The sequence below is a fragment of the Cyrtonyx montezumae genome, unplaced genomic scaffold, assembly GCF_038088225.1.
Source record: "Cyrtonyx montezumae isolate F1298 unplaced genomic scaffold, pur_monq_1.0 scaffold_3, whole genome shotgun sequence".
NCBI classification, from domain to species: Eukaryota; Metazoa; Chordata; class Aves; order Galliformes; family Odontophoridae; genus Cyrtonyx; species Cyrtonyx montezumae.
The window spans coordinates 28045632-28064883 of NW_027072034.1; the positions used below are offsets into that span (position 1 = coordinate 28045632).

The 19252-nt window shown below is 39.1% G+C and overlaps 1 protein-coding gene across 1 annotated transcript in view; it reads right to left on the reverse strand.

The window, feature by feature from the left end:
* Positions 1-19252, reverse strand: part of COL4A2 (collagen type IV alpha 2 chain) — a 130677-nt gene that overhangs the window by 45118 nt on the left and 66307 nt on the right. Inside the window, exons 4-6 of the mRNA XM_065741008.1 lie at positions 2416-2550; positions 2289-2333; positions 102-218 (exon numbers count right to left, since the gene is read on the reverse strand). Of these exons, the coding sequence (XP_065597080.1) occupies positions 102-218; positions 2289-2333; positions 2416-2550 (297 nt within the window). The remainder of the gene's footprint in view (positions 1-101; positions 219-2288; positions 2334-2415; positions 2551-19252) is intronic.

Here is a 19252-nt window from a genome sequence, read left to right on the forward strand (position 1 = left end):
GCCAAAATGGATCTTTTGTTCCATCTGTTTCCAACACACACTTGGAATTCGTTTCAGTAATGATCTTTGCTACAGGTATTTATTTGCTGTCGGCTACTTACAATGGTACCAGGGAAACCAGAGTGTCCTGGTGTTCCTGGGTCACCTGGGTCACCTACTGTCCCATTACAGCCATCATGACCTGGCTTCCCCCTTGATCCCGGCTGCCCTGGATGACCCTGTTGAGGAAAAAAAAAAAGTGTTTATCTATCCATCTGTTTCTAGTTTTCCTTTTCCTGCAGTCACACAGTATTTAGACATTCTCACATTAAGCCCAAGGCTTGGATCCATGGGAAACTATGATTTTCAAAGAAAAAACAGACAGTGCCTTTTTTTAATATAGCTGCAGCTTGAACCATATGCCCCAGACAGCATGAGTAGTTGAAGGACCTTTCAGAAAGGGTAAGAAAGCTATGTTCAATACAGTCTCTGTTAAGCAGAGAACTAAGCCAGTTGAAACTGAAGGGAGTCACCAAGAAATGGGTTTGTTCAGAATTTCAGTGCTTTTCACTGGAGGAGTGGGAAGAAAGGCTCATAACTGGCTGTGAATAGCTTCCAAGCTAGGAAAAAAATCAATGATGCCTTTAGAGCTTGCTAAGTGCCATGATGAAGCTATAAGTACAGAGATGGGAAGAAACCAGAGGGACTTAAACCAAGGGTGCTGAGGGCACTGCAGAAGCTCCACATTAAACCTTTGAGATACAGGAAAGCAGGGAAAAGTTACTCCTGCCTTATAATGGGTTTCCACTGGAATATTTGTGTTCACCTTAATTGCAGTTACTACTGGTTTGCATTGGGATTCATGAAAAGCAATTCTGCCCTTACCCTTGCTTTCTTCCAGGGGACTCAGTCAGGACAGAACAGAAGCTAACATAAACAGAATACATTTGTTTCTTCTTCGCTACCTAGAGCAGGTTTTATCTTTGCTTTTGCTCCCTTTCTTAGAAGAAAAATCTGTCCATGTCCTTTTGTAGCTCCACTGAGTGCTTGCATTCCTCACTCCAGAATAGACTCAGGCTTCTCACCATCCTCCCTTGGTCTCTAGCCCCATATCCTAGTACTCTGCTGTTAAAGCTCATATATGTGCCTATCTGCCTTCCGATGGTCAGTGTCATGTCTTGGCCTAGGAAAACTGGTTGGTGAACATAACCAGATGAGAAGGGCAAGGAGCTTGAGGGCAGTACACAATGAGCATGCAGGTTCAAATAATATCCAAAGGCATTTATCCCCCACAATGCAATAGTAGAGGCTGTGAAAGCAGGACAAAAACAAAAAAACTTTCTCAGGTAGCAGAAGCTGTCCAGATCTAGTAACACAGCTTTGCAGGAGAGTGATATATTCACAGGAAGACAGAGCACTGAAAAACAACTCAGTATGATGTCATGAGGCTACAGAATTTTGCATAGGAATGGGAAATAGGGTCTTCTGATTTTCTTTTAAGTGTGATAAGGAGAGAGAAGAGAGAGAAGAAAGCCCTGAAACTGAATACAGAGTTTTTCAGGAAACAAAAAAGGGTGAAAGCTGAGTGGATGTGGATGTGTGGGTTGCAGAGCAAGGCCCTGGTGTCAGGGAGCACTACAAAGGAAACCCAAGCCTGGGAACTCTGTCCAGGGATTCCAATGACTCAGATTTCTTTGTTATTTTATGACACAAGATGTAAAGAAGTGTAAGCTGGGAAAATACTGTGCTGTGAACTTTACCCGGTTTTCTTCTTTGAATGTTTCAGTTTCATGGATCTGGAGAATTTGTTCAAAGTTAGATACTATATAGTTTTTTTAAGACAATCTCATGCATGCTGTGTGAGATACAAACCACATAACAATGGTTACAATTACTGGTCTGTCTCCATGCTTTATAGCTCTGAAATAATTAAGGCATGACCCAGTGAAGTACTTATCTCACATGTTGTTCCTATAAAAGAACATACTTTTCTGGGTAACCTCTAGGGACACAGACACAGGGAATTTCCTTCCTTTTTTGTCCTTTTTTTTTTTTTTTTTTTTTTGCAAGGGGATTTCTCCAAAAAACAAAGCAAATGGGCCTTGGTTATCAGAGGGAATGAGCAGGAGCACAGATTTTATCCCGTTGTTGAGCATCTGCATTTCCACTTAGTTCAGAAATGCCCTTAGCTTAACAGTGTGTATGTGGCTGATACAGAATTCAGACCAGACACATTAAAGTACAAAGGCTTTAGCACAGTCTGCCATATTTGCAGTTGGTTTCTTAAACAAGAGGTAACTGCTACTTACAGGAACGCCATCCGCCCCTGGGAAACCAGTGACTCCTCTTTGCCCCTAGAGTAAAACAGCACAATTAAAATGATGTTCCATCCAGTACTTTGCTCGTCAGCTAAAACATCTGATATTCAAAAGTTACCGTTTCTCCTTTGGGCCCGCTTATTCCTGGATGTCCTCTTTCACCTTTGTGACCTTTAGGACCTTGCAGTCCGGGGATCCCCATCAATCCCGGTGGTCCAGGGAACCCCTGTGATCCAAGGAGTCCTGGCTGGCCCTGATAAAAGTAATAAAAAAGCATTCATTTTGTAACTGTTGAGATGGATGAAGCTGGGCTGCAGCTCAGCTTCCACTGCTCCTGCAGTGGAGTCAATCTCTTCAGAAGAAACAAAACCCAGAATCTCTTTTCATTTCAGTAGATCAGACACTTCGATGAGTGTATCTGGAGACACCACACAAAGAAACTCCAACAAAGTGACTACACTGTTTGTGACAAAAACAGTACACGGAAATGAACAATCAAATCAATATTCGCTACTTGAACATTCACTGCCACTCTATGAAAAAAGTGCTTGTTTTTTTTTCTGGAATAAGGAGAATAACTTCTCAAGAGTGATTCTCACTGATCCATAACAGTCAGTTACATTCCAAGCAGTTAAAATATGCTTAACTGTGAAATCTGTTTATTGGGACATTTCTTACAAATGGAGACTGATATTTAATGGCACAAATTTCTGCCTGTTTTGGGATGATACTTCTGTTTAACACTGGAGCCTGAAAGTGGTTTGACACACTTGCCATTAAGGACATCCACATTGGTCAAGGGTTCCCTGTCATTAAGAGCTCCCTTCCAGTGCTGGTTTGGTAGAACAGCCTTAATGACACTCTTAAGACCACTTCAAACATTGTTTAAAAATAATATTCTGTTGACTGCCAACATCACATGGACCATCACAGGGAGAAAAATCATTTTGAAATGACACAATGGTGGTTTAAGTAGTGGGGCTGTGACAGTGTGTCTGAGCTGTGAACCAAAGGACTTGAAAACTATTCCAAATGTAGGATCACCAAAGGTGCATATGTTTTTTATGCTCTGGGGTACTCATTGCACTAATGACACTAATAGAAAATTCCCCCAATCTTTTCTGAAGAGAAATGCTTATACAGTACAAAGCATCATTTACCAAAATACTCTAATTAAACAGATTCTAATGGAAGTACTTTTAAAATGCAATCAGATTTTCACAGATCATTCTGCAACAGCATCAGTAATTCACAAAGCAGCAAATCATGAACAAACGTATTTTTACAAATGAACTGATATAAAAGTTATATTTTGATATAGAATATATAGCACAATTGTGTAAAAATAATGTAAAATCTATCTTATCCCACCTTCCTACAACAGCTTATTTTCCTCTCGCACCCATGCCTGGAAAGAAAGAGATAAAAGATGACCCTATCCAAGGACAATCATTCAACTCCATTTATTGTCACTGAGTCAGGAGGAGTAAAAGAGGGCAGTGTGGAGACTCAAAGAAATGAACCTGAAGATATCCTGATTTATTTGTATTCAGAAAGTAGTAGTCAAGCCAATGAGCAATGTTTTAATGATTTTATGCAAACTTTTATGACCCACTTAGGACATAATTTAAACATTTCATTTTCAACTATATATATATAACTAAATTTTATATATGCTATAGTTGCCCTGTCAGAAACTCCAAAAATAAAAAATAAAAAATACCATTTCTTAAACATAGTGTACTACTAGTAAAAAAACAAAACAAAACAAAACAAAACCCAACAAAAACCCAACTATTTTCCACATCAGTTTTTAAAAAAATGCTGTGACAACAGTATGAGCAGGTTTTTATATTTTAAAACCCACTGTATATATATCAAACAAGTCCATAGTGAGGAGATGAGACAAGCAAATTGTGTACAAAACTGAAATCTTTTTTCTTGGAAAAAGACTAGGAATGAACCAGTGTAAAGAATGAAACACACACGTAGTTCCTCAGGGACAACAGTGAGCATCCTTTGCTATACTGTTGCGATTCATTTGACAGAACTGATTGTTTAGGAGCATTGCCAAAGGACACCATGGATTTAAGTGTTTGAGCTGTCAGCACGAAAGATAATCTCTCCTGCGCTTACAACCAAGCACAACTTAACATAAGTTCCCTACTTCTAAAGTAATCCTGCTCATGGGGATAACTGATGTTTAGGGGGCCAAGGTCTTTCCATTTATCAGTTTAATAAATTGAGAAGAAATAAAGACACATATAAAACATGTTAATCCTGTTGGCAGGAGACATATACATCTGAGTAAGCAGCAGTTCATTTCCTTATGCCAGTCACAGCAACTGCAGAAGCATCTTTCTCTACCTTAGCAGTTTTCTGTCTTTTAAAATCAGTTACACTCTAAAAGTTATCTCACGGAGTTGCAAGCTCTTGTCTAGAACAGCCATACCTTGCTTAGTTTCTTGCCTGTAATGGAAAGCTGTTGATTAGAAGCACTGGAATGTGTGAGTTACAACATCAGGAAAAATAAGCCTTTTCTGATGATACTTTTTTTTATCTACCTTTAAGTATAATGGGCTTAAGAGAGTACAAATGAGTATACACCATTTTTTACAGGAAATAATAGGTAGTTAATCCATTTTTTAAATGCAGTTGTTTTTTTTTTAAGTACAGTATATCTATTCCCAGTTAAAATATTCCATCATATCTATTAAGATTTAAAAACCTAAATTACTTAAGAAAGTTTGTCCTTCCCTTACACTCAAATCTGGAAAGGAACACTTAAAAAAGATGAAAACATATCCTGCACACTTGCAAAGACCGTAGAAAAATTATTCAAATTCAATTTTAGATGTCTGAGTTCAACTTAATTTTGATAGGTTATGAAAATAAACATGTAATTTCCTTCCACAAAGAAAGGAAATCATCGATTCTGCGTTCTGAAATGTCACTTTACTTTTACACTGTAGTAAATGAAAGCCAAAGCAGGCCCAATATTCATAGATTCCAGAAGATATTCACCAACATGAGCCATATGAAATGCCTTTTTAGTTCATACCTGCACACATTATTGAGGCATCAGACTGCAGACAGAGCACATTGTAAAATTCCAATAAAATAATTGTTATGTTTGGAATCGTAAAATTAGGTACACAGCTTTCTGTAAGGAGCTGCAATATTTCAAAGGCGGCATTATGTGGGACACAGTTACCACAGCAGCACCTCCCCATGCCTTCTTTGGTTATAGTTGAGGAACTGGGGTTGATGTGGATGGATTATTTAACATTATTTGCAAATATTGCAATAAAGACACGCAACTGATCCTTCTGGGACTACCATGAGGCTGGAGTCAGAGCTGAAGAATTAATTAATATCACGACAGTTCGTGTAGTTCTTCAGTCAGTTAGCATCCTGGCTTGCTAACTGAATTAGCTTTATTAACCTTAGCTAACTCAGACATGCCAGCTTTTCCTCTACACTCTTTATGTTAAATCATTTGTTGAACAAGTATGTCCCTTTTTCATTAGCAAATGACCTTAGAACGTGCACTCTTTTGCAAAGGTCATTAAGTAGATTTAAGCAAAGACAATCAGTTTGAAAGGTTTAGTCAAATAAAGCATGACTCAATTATTAGAGTCTGGAGTTCCCCTGTGTGAAACATGCCATACATGTTACTGCTCTCGTACTCCTGGCAGTTCAGAAATCCTAGAAAGTTCTCCAAGGCCACAAAATTATGTTTGGAATAAGCTTCCAGGTTAAAAAAAGAAAAAGAAAAAGAAAAAGAAAAAAGAGAAAAGAAAAAGGCAAGCACAGGGGAACATGGTATCCCTGGCTGTCATACTTTAGGTAACTCACAAAGCACTTTCTCTGGCGCTCTCTTGTCTTACATGATAAAGCAGTGCAGAGATGTGTTCTGATCCAAGTGGCTCTTCAGCAGAAGGCTTTGTACTTTGCTGGGGAGAACTAGAACTCTTCCAGTATTCAGAGCATGGTATAACTGCCACTTATTGCTGCTGGACTTACAGGCCAGGGCTGTGAGGCATATGGGTGTGGTACACACACAGTATTCTGTGGCAAAGAATATCAGAGGGAGCATCCAAAAAAAAAGGAAGAAGTGGATGGATGGAATATCTTACAGACCAACAAAGAGTTCTACATTCCTCTTTGCTCTTGTATAAAATTTCTCTAACATTCAGATGAATTCACAAAGCTGCCAGTGTCAGGACACACTCGCAAACAGACAGTCCCTGCCTTGCTCCTCATGAGACTCCAGCTGACTGGAAGAGGTCTCACATAATCCCTGTGGCCAGCACAGCCATGTGCAAAAGCTATTTACAGGGAGGAGCAAAGGTCAGAAATTTAGGAAGCCTGGAGGAAATCTTCCCAGAAAATATTTGCAGTGTTGTATATACATCGCCCCTTATCCACTGACGTGCATGAAAGAAAATGCTGTCAGGGTTGTCATTGAATTTAATAACTGTATTTTGCAATTCAGTCCCAGTGGACTTCAGAAGATCCTGAACAGACTTTTAGATCTGTACTGAATGTTCATGTATTGCAGCTTGAACTTCAATTTCCAGTTCTTTTAAGAATCAGCCAAATGAAAGAGATGTCATGTTGCAATACTTTCTTCCTTCCAATTTACTGCTAATTTCACATGGGGAAAGGAAGCTGTGCTAATTTTGAGAGCAATCTATTTTTTGGGGAACAATGAATGACAGTTCCTGTTCCAAAAAACACAAGTTTTAAAACACAAGAACGAACATCATGAATTGCTGAGAAGCTCACTTACCAGTGTTTAGGTATAAAGAAAGGAGAAAAGTAGTTATCTGCAGTAATGAAGAAATGGACAGGACTATAATTACTGCAGAACTTCATGATCATTAAGCCCACATCACTATATTACGGACTTTTATTTTGTAACCGCTTCTGGTATATGGAATGTGATGATTCAGTATTCCCCACATGAAAATGACCCTTGAAAGGACATAATTTATTTAAAAGTGGACAAGAAGAAAGGAGGTTAATTCCCTGACATTTTAGAAAGGTCATTTGTGAAAGGACAAGTTCACTTCCTGCAGGAAGGGGATCTGAATGTGATGGACAAGAGGGAGCTGGGGCTTTCGTAAGAGGGCTCAGTCTGGCACAGTGACCATTGAGAATGGATGGGTAAAGGAAATGACAGCAAGAACCTAGATGCAGTCCCACTAGCCAGAGACTGAAACAAGCAGAACAGAAAGCAACTCAACAGGGAATAAGATCAGTTATATGGAAAAATGGACAAATTTTGAGCTGATTGAATTTGTGATTCTCAGAAGAGAAAGAAAGTTTTCTTTCACTAGTAAAATGAAGAAGATGGGGTAGAAATTTAGGGAGACTGCTTTCATGGAAGTAGGCACACCGAAGCAATCTTTGAGTCTAAGTGAAAATGGATGGCCTTAGTGCTCCTCTCAACTCAAAGGAATAAGCTCATAAACCCAGCTACGGTACAGAGAACGAGATGGGCATAGCACATGGTATTTCTCCTGAAGTATAAATACAAGAATGTATGGTTTGGATTTTGCTAGAAATACTTCGGCTATGGAACTACACAGCTTTAGGCTGAGAGGAAGAGATACTGCATGGGATATCCTGCTCTAATAAAATATGTTTCTTTTAGACACATTCTTCAGTGATTACTGGAATAAACCGGGTTTAAAACACTTTGCCTTCAAAGCTTCTCTGTGTACAAGTTGATTAGTAAACATATTAGGGTGACTGTCTGGTTTCTAACTCTTCAAGGCTGTGTCAGTGTTCCTTTCCTGCAGTGGGCCAGGCTGGCAGAGAAGGCAAGAGAAAAGGCAAGCTTCCTGTATCACAAGACAGAGTAGTGTGGCTTCCTGAGAAGGGCCAGTGCTCATGCTTTATTTCATGTAATAGAAGGGCTTAGTCCTCTAGGAGGCACAAGAAAACGTGCCTGAATATCGACAAACCTTTCTCACACGCCTCAGACTGCACAGTATCCAGTGATAGAACATGGAGTAGCAGCAACAGAGTCAGCAGGCTTTGGAAACAGGGTCAAAGCTAATGGTTATTTCTAGTTTTAATTTATCTTTCCCTACTTTACAGAAGGGTATTTCGCTGAGTTTCACATTCCAGCTCATTTTCTCAGAAAAAGCTTTTCTTCTCATTTGTTAAAAAGCCATTTTATTTATATCAAAAAGTAAACAAAAATTATAAAGTTCACTTTAAGTTAAAAATAACTGAAAAATGAAGCTAGTCTGGCATGGTAAAAATTGCTGTTCTTTCAGCTGCATTGTCTGGACCTGTGACATTTTCTCTCAGGACAGCAGTGACCGAATGACATTAATGTTAATTCCAAACTAGTGATTCAGCTTGCAGAAGGTTCTTGTTTTTTTCTTTTTTTTTTCTTTGTTAAGTAAGGGATAAACATTAAGTCTTGAAAGGATTCTCTTTATCAGAAGCCACAGTCCTTTTTTGTAGTCAGTAAATGAAATAATTTTGTACTGTTTTCTGTTCCCACACTTGGACAAATTTGTGATCTTCCATAAAGTTGCTATGTCACCCAAGAAGACAAAACAAGCATAAAAGAAAATATGAAAACACTCAAAAGGAACCAGTTAAAAATTTCTTCATATCACAAAACACATACAAGCACATGTCAGAAATGCTTTCTGTGTTTTGCAGAGCTGCTGCAGAAAAAATGATGCTGGAATCATGCTCTGTTTTAGGCAAACAGCAGTAAGGGCAAGCCTAGACAAAACTTCTCTAGGGTTTCCTTGCCAAACCTTCAAAAGGCCATTGTGTGGAGGAAGGGAGAAGAGGAAGGGGGAGAAGATAAGAGCAGGAAGCGGTAGGCAAGAAGGAAAGGGCTTTTTAGTCTGCAGAGTCAGCGAGGGGATAGCTCTCAAGCTCAGAGTGGCATCTCTGCTGAAGTGTGGATGCACAAAAATACTTTGAGGTGGGCAGGAATCTTGGGTTTAGGTCTGCAATGCACCAGGTACCTATAGGGCCTGCCTGCTTTCATCTTCTTACTGTGTGGTAAATAGGAAGTCTCCACCACAGCACCACTGAGGAGTCAGTTTGAGTAGGTTCAGCATGTATGTCAATGCGAGCTGTAAATTCCCATCCTAACTTCCTGGTAATTTACTGGGTTGGAAATTTAGAAACAGAATTGAGATATATTAGCAAATATATCTATCTGGTGATATGAATTATGTAGTAGGACTTGTAAGGCCTTGAAAGGGAGATATATACATGCATATATATATACGATATATACATATTTTGTAAAAGTGTTGTTTTTAATGAACATACGTAGACATTCATCTATCTTCATTTGGTGTAGTCATCCAAAAGTCCCTTCAGGTGAGGGTGACATCTTGTGGCATGACACAGCCTCAGGCAGACATTCAAACTAGGTTAGATGAATACACATTCAATGTGCCAATTGTTCTTAACTGTCTATAGGAACTTAGGCCCCTAGCTCAAATGTTGACCTCCATATTGTTGATTTCTGAACTGAGCAAAAAGGTAACATCCCAAAAGATCGAGCTCCAGAGCTGTATATTTGACAGTTAGAATGAAGAAATAAACTTGAGCATGATGATTATGCTGCTTGAAAAAAGAGCTGGATGTAAATACAATAAATTTACTGAACTTGGCAGGCAGTGATGCAGATTAGTGGGATTTTCTTGGAAGTTAGAAATGATTCAGTGTAAAAAAGTGATGTGATCAGATGACGATAATGACAAGTACTCTGGAGCATATTAATTTATTCCAGCTATATCATCTGGTCCCTACCTTGCTTGCTTCCTTTCTGGTTACTCAGATACATGCTTCTTTTAGGCTAGTAGAAGTCACTTCAACACCACCACTTTTGCATAGCTTCTTTGCTCTGTTTCTATAATCTTTTTTTTTTTTTTTTGTAAGGCAGAACAAAATTTCTAACTACAAAAGACTTTGCTGAAGTTTTTGTATGAGGATAATCATGGGGAAATTTTTAGATTAGACCTGAGGAAACATTTTTTTTCTGAAAGAGTGGTCAGGCACTGGAATGGCCTGCCTAGGGAGGCGGTTGAGGCACCATCCCTAGCGCTGTTCAAGAAGCGTTTAGATGAGGTGCTAAGGGATTTGATTTAGTAGTTGGGTAGGGATAGTGATAGGAGGATGGTTGGACTAGATGATCTTGTAGGTCCTTTCCAACCTTATGAACCTATGAACCTATAAATCTTCACATTTCAGAAATCAGAAAAAGAGTGAGCAGAACTGGAGCTGGCTTTACTCTGTGTCAGGTACTCTGGGTTAGCACAAGACTGGAAGCATGATGAATGTCACTTTATGCTGGTAACATGGAGAGCATCGTCCTAACAATGCTATAAAACCAGACAAAAACATACTTCTACTGACATGTAAATATTGTCCTGCTGAGTTGCAACTAAAAGCTGCATTTAAAGAAGAGTTAACTAAAATAACTTAGAGATGTTACTTTGAATCAACTTAAACATAACTTGTGAAGATGAGATCATGAACTAGTGATGTTTTACAGAGCACTAAAATGACATTGATTTATTCTTGTGAACATTCATTAACATTTAATTAATTGGAGAAAACAAGCTTTTAGTCAACAAAAAAATTCACCAGAGAGGAAAACCGCCTTGCCAAATTTGCTCTTCCAACCAGATGAATATGAAGATGAAGGGTGTGGAGCAGGAAGAAGCAGGGAACTCCCACTTACGTCGTGACAGCTGCTGTATCATGCTTACACAAAAGGGCAGAATTTGGTTATGGTACCTATCAAATGTTTGACTGAATATTTTGAGGCATAGCAAATGCCTGACATTTTTAGCACAATGAGTATGTTTTCAAAACAGAAGAAAATTCTGTTCATCTAGCATGGGTTTTGACAGGATTACAAAAACCAGACTCTTTCTAGGGCAACACGTAATACATGGTAATACTTTGAATCTGCTAGTATCTATACCTACATATATATATGTATATATTTTAAATTCTTCCCACTCATTTTATTAGAATCACAATGCTAGGATCAGCTGCCTCTTATGACTTTCACTAAATCACAGCCCATGTAAAATCCTAAAACCTTGCACAGCAAAGGGAGATGGTGGTCCTGTTTTGGGTAGTGGTATGGCTGCTGCTTGGCGAGCCAGACTCCTAGAGACGAGACAACAAGCAGCACCTGCTCCTATTGGAACATTTAGTAATAGACCCGAAAACTGATCTGCCAGCCCAATTGTTTTCAAATAGCTTTTGGTGGTGTGTGGGAGTGTTCCCAAGATCCTAAAATTCAGGAAGTTCAACACAGATGTTTTCTGTCAGTAGGCGTTGGAAGCACCAATAGTAACATCTGTTCACTCTTCATATTTGTGAGAACATTTTTTTTCTGTCCAAAACCCATTCACTGTTGAAATTTCTAAATTGTGCAACTGGCCAAAATGTTAAGCTCGTTAGGCTCCATGAGCTTAAGAGTATGTGAAAATTAAAAGCCCTGCAGGAACTCAGTCTATCGCATGCCAATTTTTCCATTCTGTGTTCCTCTTCTGTTTAAACAAAACCGTAACTATTTTTGTGGTGGGAACAGCTATCAAAATTATCTTGTTCATTCAAATATAAGTTACTAGTGGCTATTTTAGCTGTATAAAGAAGCTAAATTTCTACAGAGGCAGCAACTGTTACCAAGTTTTGTGTTACGATACCTTCCCCACTCACGAGTCCAGAATATGCCTCCAACAGCCTGAACATTGGACTTGGTGCACCCTCATGCTCCAGGGAACGCACAGTTTGCTGCGAACCACCAGGAAGGACTGGGGGCTTTGAGCCAGATGTGTGCGGCACTCTGAAGAGATACTGTGAATGCAGAATAAGTGACATCTATTTTTCTCTTGACATTTCTGGCCAGATAGGTCTCATGATCAGCGGGGTGCTGTGAGATCATCCAAATGGAGTTTGCACAATTGTTTTCTCTACACGACTTGTGAACATTAATGTACGTGTCAACACGGACAGTCTACAGATTTCAGCAGCTGAGATTCTGCTGAAGCTGGCTGTTGAGACCGTTTACTCTGAACCTACATGAGCCTTAGGTCTTCCAGTGGATGTTACTTGCTAGCATCACGAACACTAAAGCAATCACTTTGATGGTGAGTCTAGCTTTGCGCTGGGTTTGTCTAAAAAACAATATGTAGTCTATGAGAGGGCTTACTATCCTTATGTAGTAAGGGGAAATACTGAAACTGTCAAATGTTTTCTTCTATATAATACAACTAAACTTCCTATCTTCTGCGTGCAGAATATTCTTACAATCTGACGTTACTATAATAACTAGAATCAACTAGGTCTAGGAAAACTAAACAATCTGGTAAAATTATTATAGCAATCAATTACTTGGAGAAGTATCACATAAGGGTTTTTTGTTTTTTGTTTTTTTTGTTTTTTGTTTTTTGTTTTTTTTAATCAGGCATAAGAGTGAAAACAATGTCCATTGAATACTGAAAGAAATTGTTTTATATCATCTAGCTGAAAATATACTCTTCTGTGTAATATAACTTGTGAGAGCTGTCATGAAGATAGACAGGATAGGCATGTTAACTTGAGTAGGAAGATATAGTTTTGCAGATCCTTTATGAAATCTAATTTTTCCATTACACTTGGTTTGAGGTAGCCAAGTGTGCCCACACATCTTCTCCAGACTCCAAAATCTCATCACTCATGGGAAAATTTCTGGAGAACATCATTAACAGACTGACTGTTCTACAGCTGTTCATGGAGAAAGTATATTTATTATTTCAAACACTTATTTCAAAACCAACTGGAAATTTTTAAACCTTTCATTCTAGACAATGTGGGCTACATAGTTGTTTCACCTCAAGATCAGAAAGAGAATCAGAGCAAATAATTATTTTTGATCCTTTACTCCTTTTTAATTTGCAGATTCTAAAGGAGAGAGAGTATTATTAAACTGTAATGGCAAATTACTTTTCCTTGGAGATGCAGCTGATTTGACAGACTCAGGAGAAAACTAAGGTTGTTCTCTAACTTACAGCAAATGCATCTAATGTGGAGGAACAGATAAGTCCTCCAATACAGGAGAAAAAACAGCAGAAGCCTTCACATTCTACAGGAATAACAGGGACTGAAACATTTCTTGCAGCTACTAATCTGAGTCTCATCACTGGGGACTAGTTTCAGGCTTCAGTTTGAGGAGCTCATTTTCAGTACTTCAGATTCTAATGCCAGAGTGCCTCCAAGCTTTGTCAAACTAGTACCTGCTTGGCAAAAAAAAAAAAAAAAAAAAGTAAACCTAACCCAACCCACTGTGTTTCCACTATTAGTTATCTCAAAGCAATTAGTGCTGTGTTGTCTCCATGAACTCGTGATAATTTACCTACAAATATGCTTCCATCAGCCTCACCAGAGAGACTGTGTTTATTGACAAGGAGGATTTGCTGGCGATGAAAGGACAGAACAGTGCAATCCACAGGTTAACCACGACCCTGAACCTCTGTTAGCACCACTCTCCTGCTTTCCCCTAACTGCTACAAGCAAGGATGAAAGGAAGTAGGAAGTAAATTTGAAGCTATTCCTCCTTTCCTAAAAATTAACTTATCCTGAAATATCTGTGTCCTGGACTTACAGGTCCTGGATCCACTGGGTACCTGAAATGACCTCAGCTGCCACTGGTAACATCAATCTTATGTACTTTTGACAGAGACAGTAACAAATACACTTCGTGTTCACATGGTTCCTGTGTACCTTTGACTTCTCTCCCTCCTTTTTTCAATGATAAAATGTTTCAACTCTAATTTTCTCACTTGGAGAACTTAGCTGCAGAAAAGAGCCAGTGCTAGCACTTCCATGCAAACTAACGTCTGTATTTTTATATGTGTATATTTTTTGTCAGAAGCCAAAGGACGCTTGTCATATGAAAGCACACAAACTCTGAGCTATATCATTAAGTGCTATGGCACTCAGTACAAACTGTCATAATGTGGATGGTCAAGTGACTACAGCTTAGAGATTAGTAACCCCCAAGTGACCTGGACAACAATTAAGACTAACTGAATAAACTGCTCCAGTTGACCTTCAGTTATTAACAAAAGCAAAGATGCAAGTCTGTGACTATCTGCCTGTGGACACACTAGCTGTGTGCTTATTGCAGTCATGTCTGGGTATGTGTGAGGTCTCTTCCATCTTTGCAGATGAGGAAAACTAGACTTGTGGTTCTACAATACTACAATAATCTTGGCTAAAACCCTGGCAGACCTGTCACTCTACTCACACCGTGTTGTGCACAACTTGCAATTCTGAACTACGTTGCAGAAGTTTCTGCTACTAAATTACATCTTTCCACAGCAAGACACAAGCAAGCACTCTTGAGAGAAAACTGACTTTCTTTTCTGAACACATGCTGATTATTTCATTATTTTCCGGCACAAGAAGTAACTGAAGTAATGTGTACATAAAATGAGAGATTTGAATAAAGAGTCAGAGAAAGCCCGACAGTGGAGATTTTCAGTCTTGCATTAATACTTCTGAGTTTGGGCCATCCTCCTCTTCCTATTCTACTGCCACCTCTGAAGAAACAAGAAACCCACAGCAGACTTTGAAACAGAGAATAGTGATGAATTTGTCTTAATGAGGATGAAAGAATTTTCAGGGTATGCACATGAAATAACAAATACTGCACTGAAAATTATTTCTAGTTACACCAGCCAGTCAATGCAACATTAGTTGCAATAAAGAAAAGCTGTCTCCCGGCATATTCTTCATGGCCTTGATGATTTAATGTAGTTCATGCAGATACCTTGAGAAGATGCAAGGAATTCTAAAACAATACAGTTTAGTGACCCCATGGAGACTACGCAAGTCAGGAAGAATTGTAATGAAGCATAATAGAAAAAGCATTTGCATTATTAACTATGATGCATAATGGACACAGAAGGAAAAACTGAAATTATTTCCTTACAGCATTCAATAGAACTATTTCACTTCTGAGAGAGCAACAATTTATTGCAATTTCCCAATAATTTTCCCAATAATTAATAAAAGGTTGTCTAGACATTGAGGTGTGGATATCTTAGATTTGAAACTATCATAGAAATTTGAAGTATTTTACTTGTTTTATGAAAAATAGTTATGAGATTTCTGTAGAAGTCCCTACCCAATTGAACTTTCCCCAGCAAATTAAGAAAAAGAAAATCTGGAAAGGTGAAATATATTTTGAAAATACATGCTAAATGGTAAGGAAATAGATCTGGCAAAAGATTAGACATAGGAAGCTGCTTTTCAGCTGTTTAACTAAGTAACTTATAACTTCACTCAAGTCCTGTCTTAGAAAACTGATGACTTAAATTCCCAGTTGAATATCTAATCTTTGACAGTTGAAATTAGTGATGATTTGAGAAAATAGCTAATTAACAACAGGTCACAGCCTTCTCCACAGCATCAAGAACACTAGTGCCTTAACGCACTGCTGACAACACAAATAATTGAAATTAAAAAATAAACCAGCTGAAAGTAGTTGGATTGGAGTTAGGGCACTCTGGTAGAGGAATGTTGAGAAAGACATAGAGAAGAAGAGCACGCTATGTCAGTGTGGGGAAGGCAGGGACTTGCACAGCCTGGTAATGGGCACAGCCCCACTCACTGGGTTATGACTGTCAAGCCTCCATCTCAAGGAGGATTTTTTCTATCTGCACAGTATACTCTTGTTATTATCTTCTCGGTGGGAAACAGCCACCACTTGAATTCTCTGCATTCAGTCTTGGAAAACTGTTATCATGAAGTTATAAAAACCCATCAACCCTCCACCAGGTCTGAAGCAAAGAATGTAGAAGTCACAGTCAATGCATGGGAAACATGGGTGCTTGAAGGTTCCTCAGTTCCCACAAGCTAGTATCTGTGATGCCCTCCTTCAAACACCAGTGTTAAAAAGCTGTTCAGTTAACTGTTTCCTTCTAGTCTTTCCTGGTCTGTGCTATTAATAAAGAACATGCTTTTTTTCCTCTTAAATATTTATGTAAGGTAAACTATTAATTGGTACATTTTTAACAAAGAAAAATGAACTGTAAGGCCTACCCTGATTCACTTCATTCACTATGGAAGAATCAATTAGTAACACTAAGGAATCAAAAGGTGTTTTAGGAAAAAGAATCCAAACTGGAGCAAGAGATGCTCCAAGAAGCCATGACTAGGGACACCATTATTTCTAAAGCCCTGACAGCTACATGCCAGCCATTAAATCTCTTTGGAAATGATACATCTGAGGTGGAGGGCAGTTAAGAAAGAGAGGTAAAGCTACATGTAAACCCCTGGGAAGAAAACTGATAGACATAGACTTGATCCCAGAACATGACACTGTTCAAGCACACAGCTCCATCTCCCACAGTGACAGTGCTGTCTTTGATCCATTTTTCAGTGTTTGAAAAATAGAGACTTCATCTGGAGTGTTAGTAGGGTAAGTAGCTGTATGGGAACTGTTGAATCATGGCCTGAACCACTGATTGATCACCTGAGGCAAGCACTGACTCAGCCGCAAGAACACAAGTGAAGGCAATGCACCTGTGTGACCAGAAGGGGTGGAGTCTGGCTCCACCTCTCCCAGACCCCATTTAAGGGCTGACCACCACTGGGGAAGGGTCTCCAACAAGAGATCCCTCCCCTGTGGAGTTACTGGCAAACCTCAACTATCTGGAAAAGGCAAGCCTTTATTCACTGGTTGTCTGTTTACCATCCAGATAAGCCTAGCAAAATATACCACCTTCCTCACTATTTTCTCAGAGTACCATTCTTTTGGGTTATTCACCCTACAGTAGGTACTGCATCCTGATGTGGAGTCCTCAGGACAGGAGAGACCTGTTGGAGTGTGCCCAGAGAAGGGCCACAAAAATGATACGTGGAATGGAACACCTCTCTTGCGAGGACAGAGAGCTGTGGCTCTTCAGCCTGGAGAAGGGTCCAAAATGATCTGATAGCGGCCTTTCAGTATCTAAAGGGGGGCTAGAGGAAAGAAGGGGATGGACTCTTTAGCATGGACTGTGGTAATAGAATGAAGGGAAGTGGTTTCAAGCTCAAAGAGGGTAGATTTAGGTTGGATATAAGGAAAGAGTATCTTACAGAGAGGGTGGTGAGGCACTAGAGGAGGTCGCCTAGTGATGTGGTTGATGCCCTGACCCTGGAGACCTTCAAGACAAGGCTGGATCATGCCCTGGGCAACCTAATCTAGCTGTGGTGTCCCTGCTCGCTGCAGGGGAACTGGACTAGATGGCCTTCTGATGTCCCTTTCAACTCTGAAGATTTGGTGATTCTATAATTTAAAACATGCACTATCTCAAAAGGTATGCTGTGGATAAAAAACCCTACAGTTAATTCTCTGAGATTAAACAGAAAATATGTAGGCATGCATTTAGCACACTTAAATTGTTGCTTGCTTCTTTCTCTAATCTAATAGAAGAGTACATGTACATCAGTGAAATGTATAACTTCCAGATTTATAAAACCGATGATACAATAGGTAAGGAGACATTACCAAAAAGACAACATTTCAGTTCTACTTTGTTCCACACAGGAGCATTGAAGGTGGGGACTGAAGCAAAATTCCCTGACTAGACATGACCATTCACAAGGGCAGCTTGCAGGCCATTTTAATTGGAGACAGACAAAAAAAGAAAATCTGAGAATTTCTTTATTAGGTCCTCACAGCAAAGTTGACCATCATCAGCTTACAGTTCATAAGTACATAAGAGGCCACTGAAGGAACTGAGATGTGAAAAACAGAAGTAATGTGACCTTCAAGATATGGCCCAAAATATGCTTTTCTACCTTTTCAGGTAGAAAGTTAAATAGTTTATTACAGGCAGTATAGAATGTAACTATTAAAACCTCACTGAAGGTCAAGTATCTTTGCAACCACACCTACTTATGTTTTTGCAAGCAACAGTTGAGGAATGCTGGAGATGCATGGGAAAATCTGCAAAGCAATTTCAAATACTTAAAACTTCCTCTTTTTAAGTGCTCCTATATATCCCTTGGGAGACTAAAATGGTACAAAATTCAATAACTATTTCCAACACGTTTGTGGTTGTGGACGCTTCCAAAAATTGTACATATTGATTCCTTCCTACAAAGATTAAATTTTGCTTTCTAGTCTCTCTTGTGCCACTGCTACAACAATAAATAGTCCTGATGTAGAGCAGCACATGGGAGAAGAGCCATCAACATGCATTCCTGGAGGGGCTGATGTTCTACAAGCAAGGAAGTAACTGGCTACATCTAATTACTGTGGTAGGTGGTGAAGGCCTAAACAATGCCACATATGAGTTACTTCCAGCTCAATTAAGTCTCTCAGTTCCTTTTAGGGAGAGATAGGTGCTGTGCAGAATGGGTGCTCTCATCACTGCTCTTCCTAAGAAACCCAGCATGAAGGTTCCGCTCTAAAATAGGAGACTAGGTTTTTGGGGTTTTTTTTTGGTACACAGGAGATATTCCTCTATAGAGACTGTTGATATTACCTTGTTTAAGGGAGAATATGATGCTATCTTACACTGCCAGATCTTCTTTCACAATGGGCTAGCACCCACTATTTGCATCCCCACCATCACTGCTGCCCATCTGCCTTGAGTAAAAATGACCATCTACACAATACTGATCTACAATAGGCTCTATAAGCAAGAAAAAGCACAGTTCAAGTGAAATACTAATTTTCTTTACAGAGTAGTAAAAAAAATTCACCTAACAGTTGGAAAGACTCATTTTAATTCTCTGCTTGAAGATGAAAACTCTAAAAATGGACATAAATACCACAAAAATTGTCCCAAGGCCACTATCACAAGCATGAAATATAGAACTCCTTGTTTAAGTTCTCCTACACCATTCCAGTCTACTCCCTCCTCATTATCTCCACAGAAAGACCATTCATGATAAGTTAGTTTGAT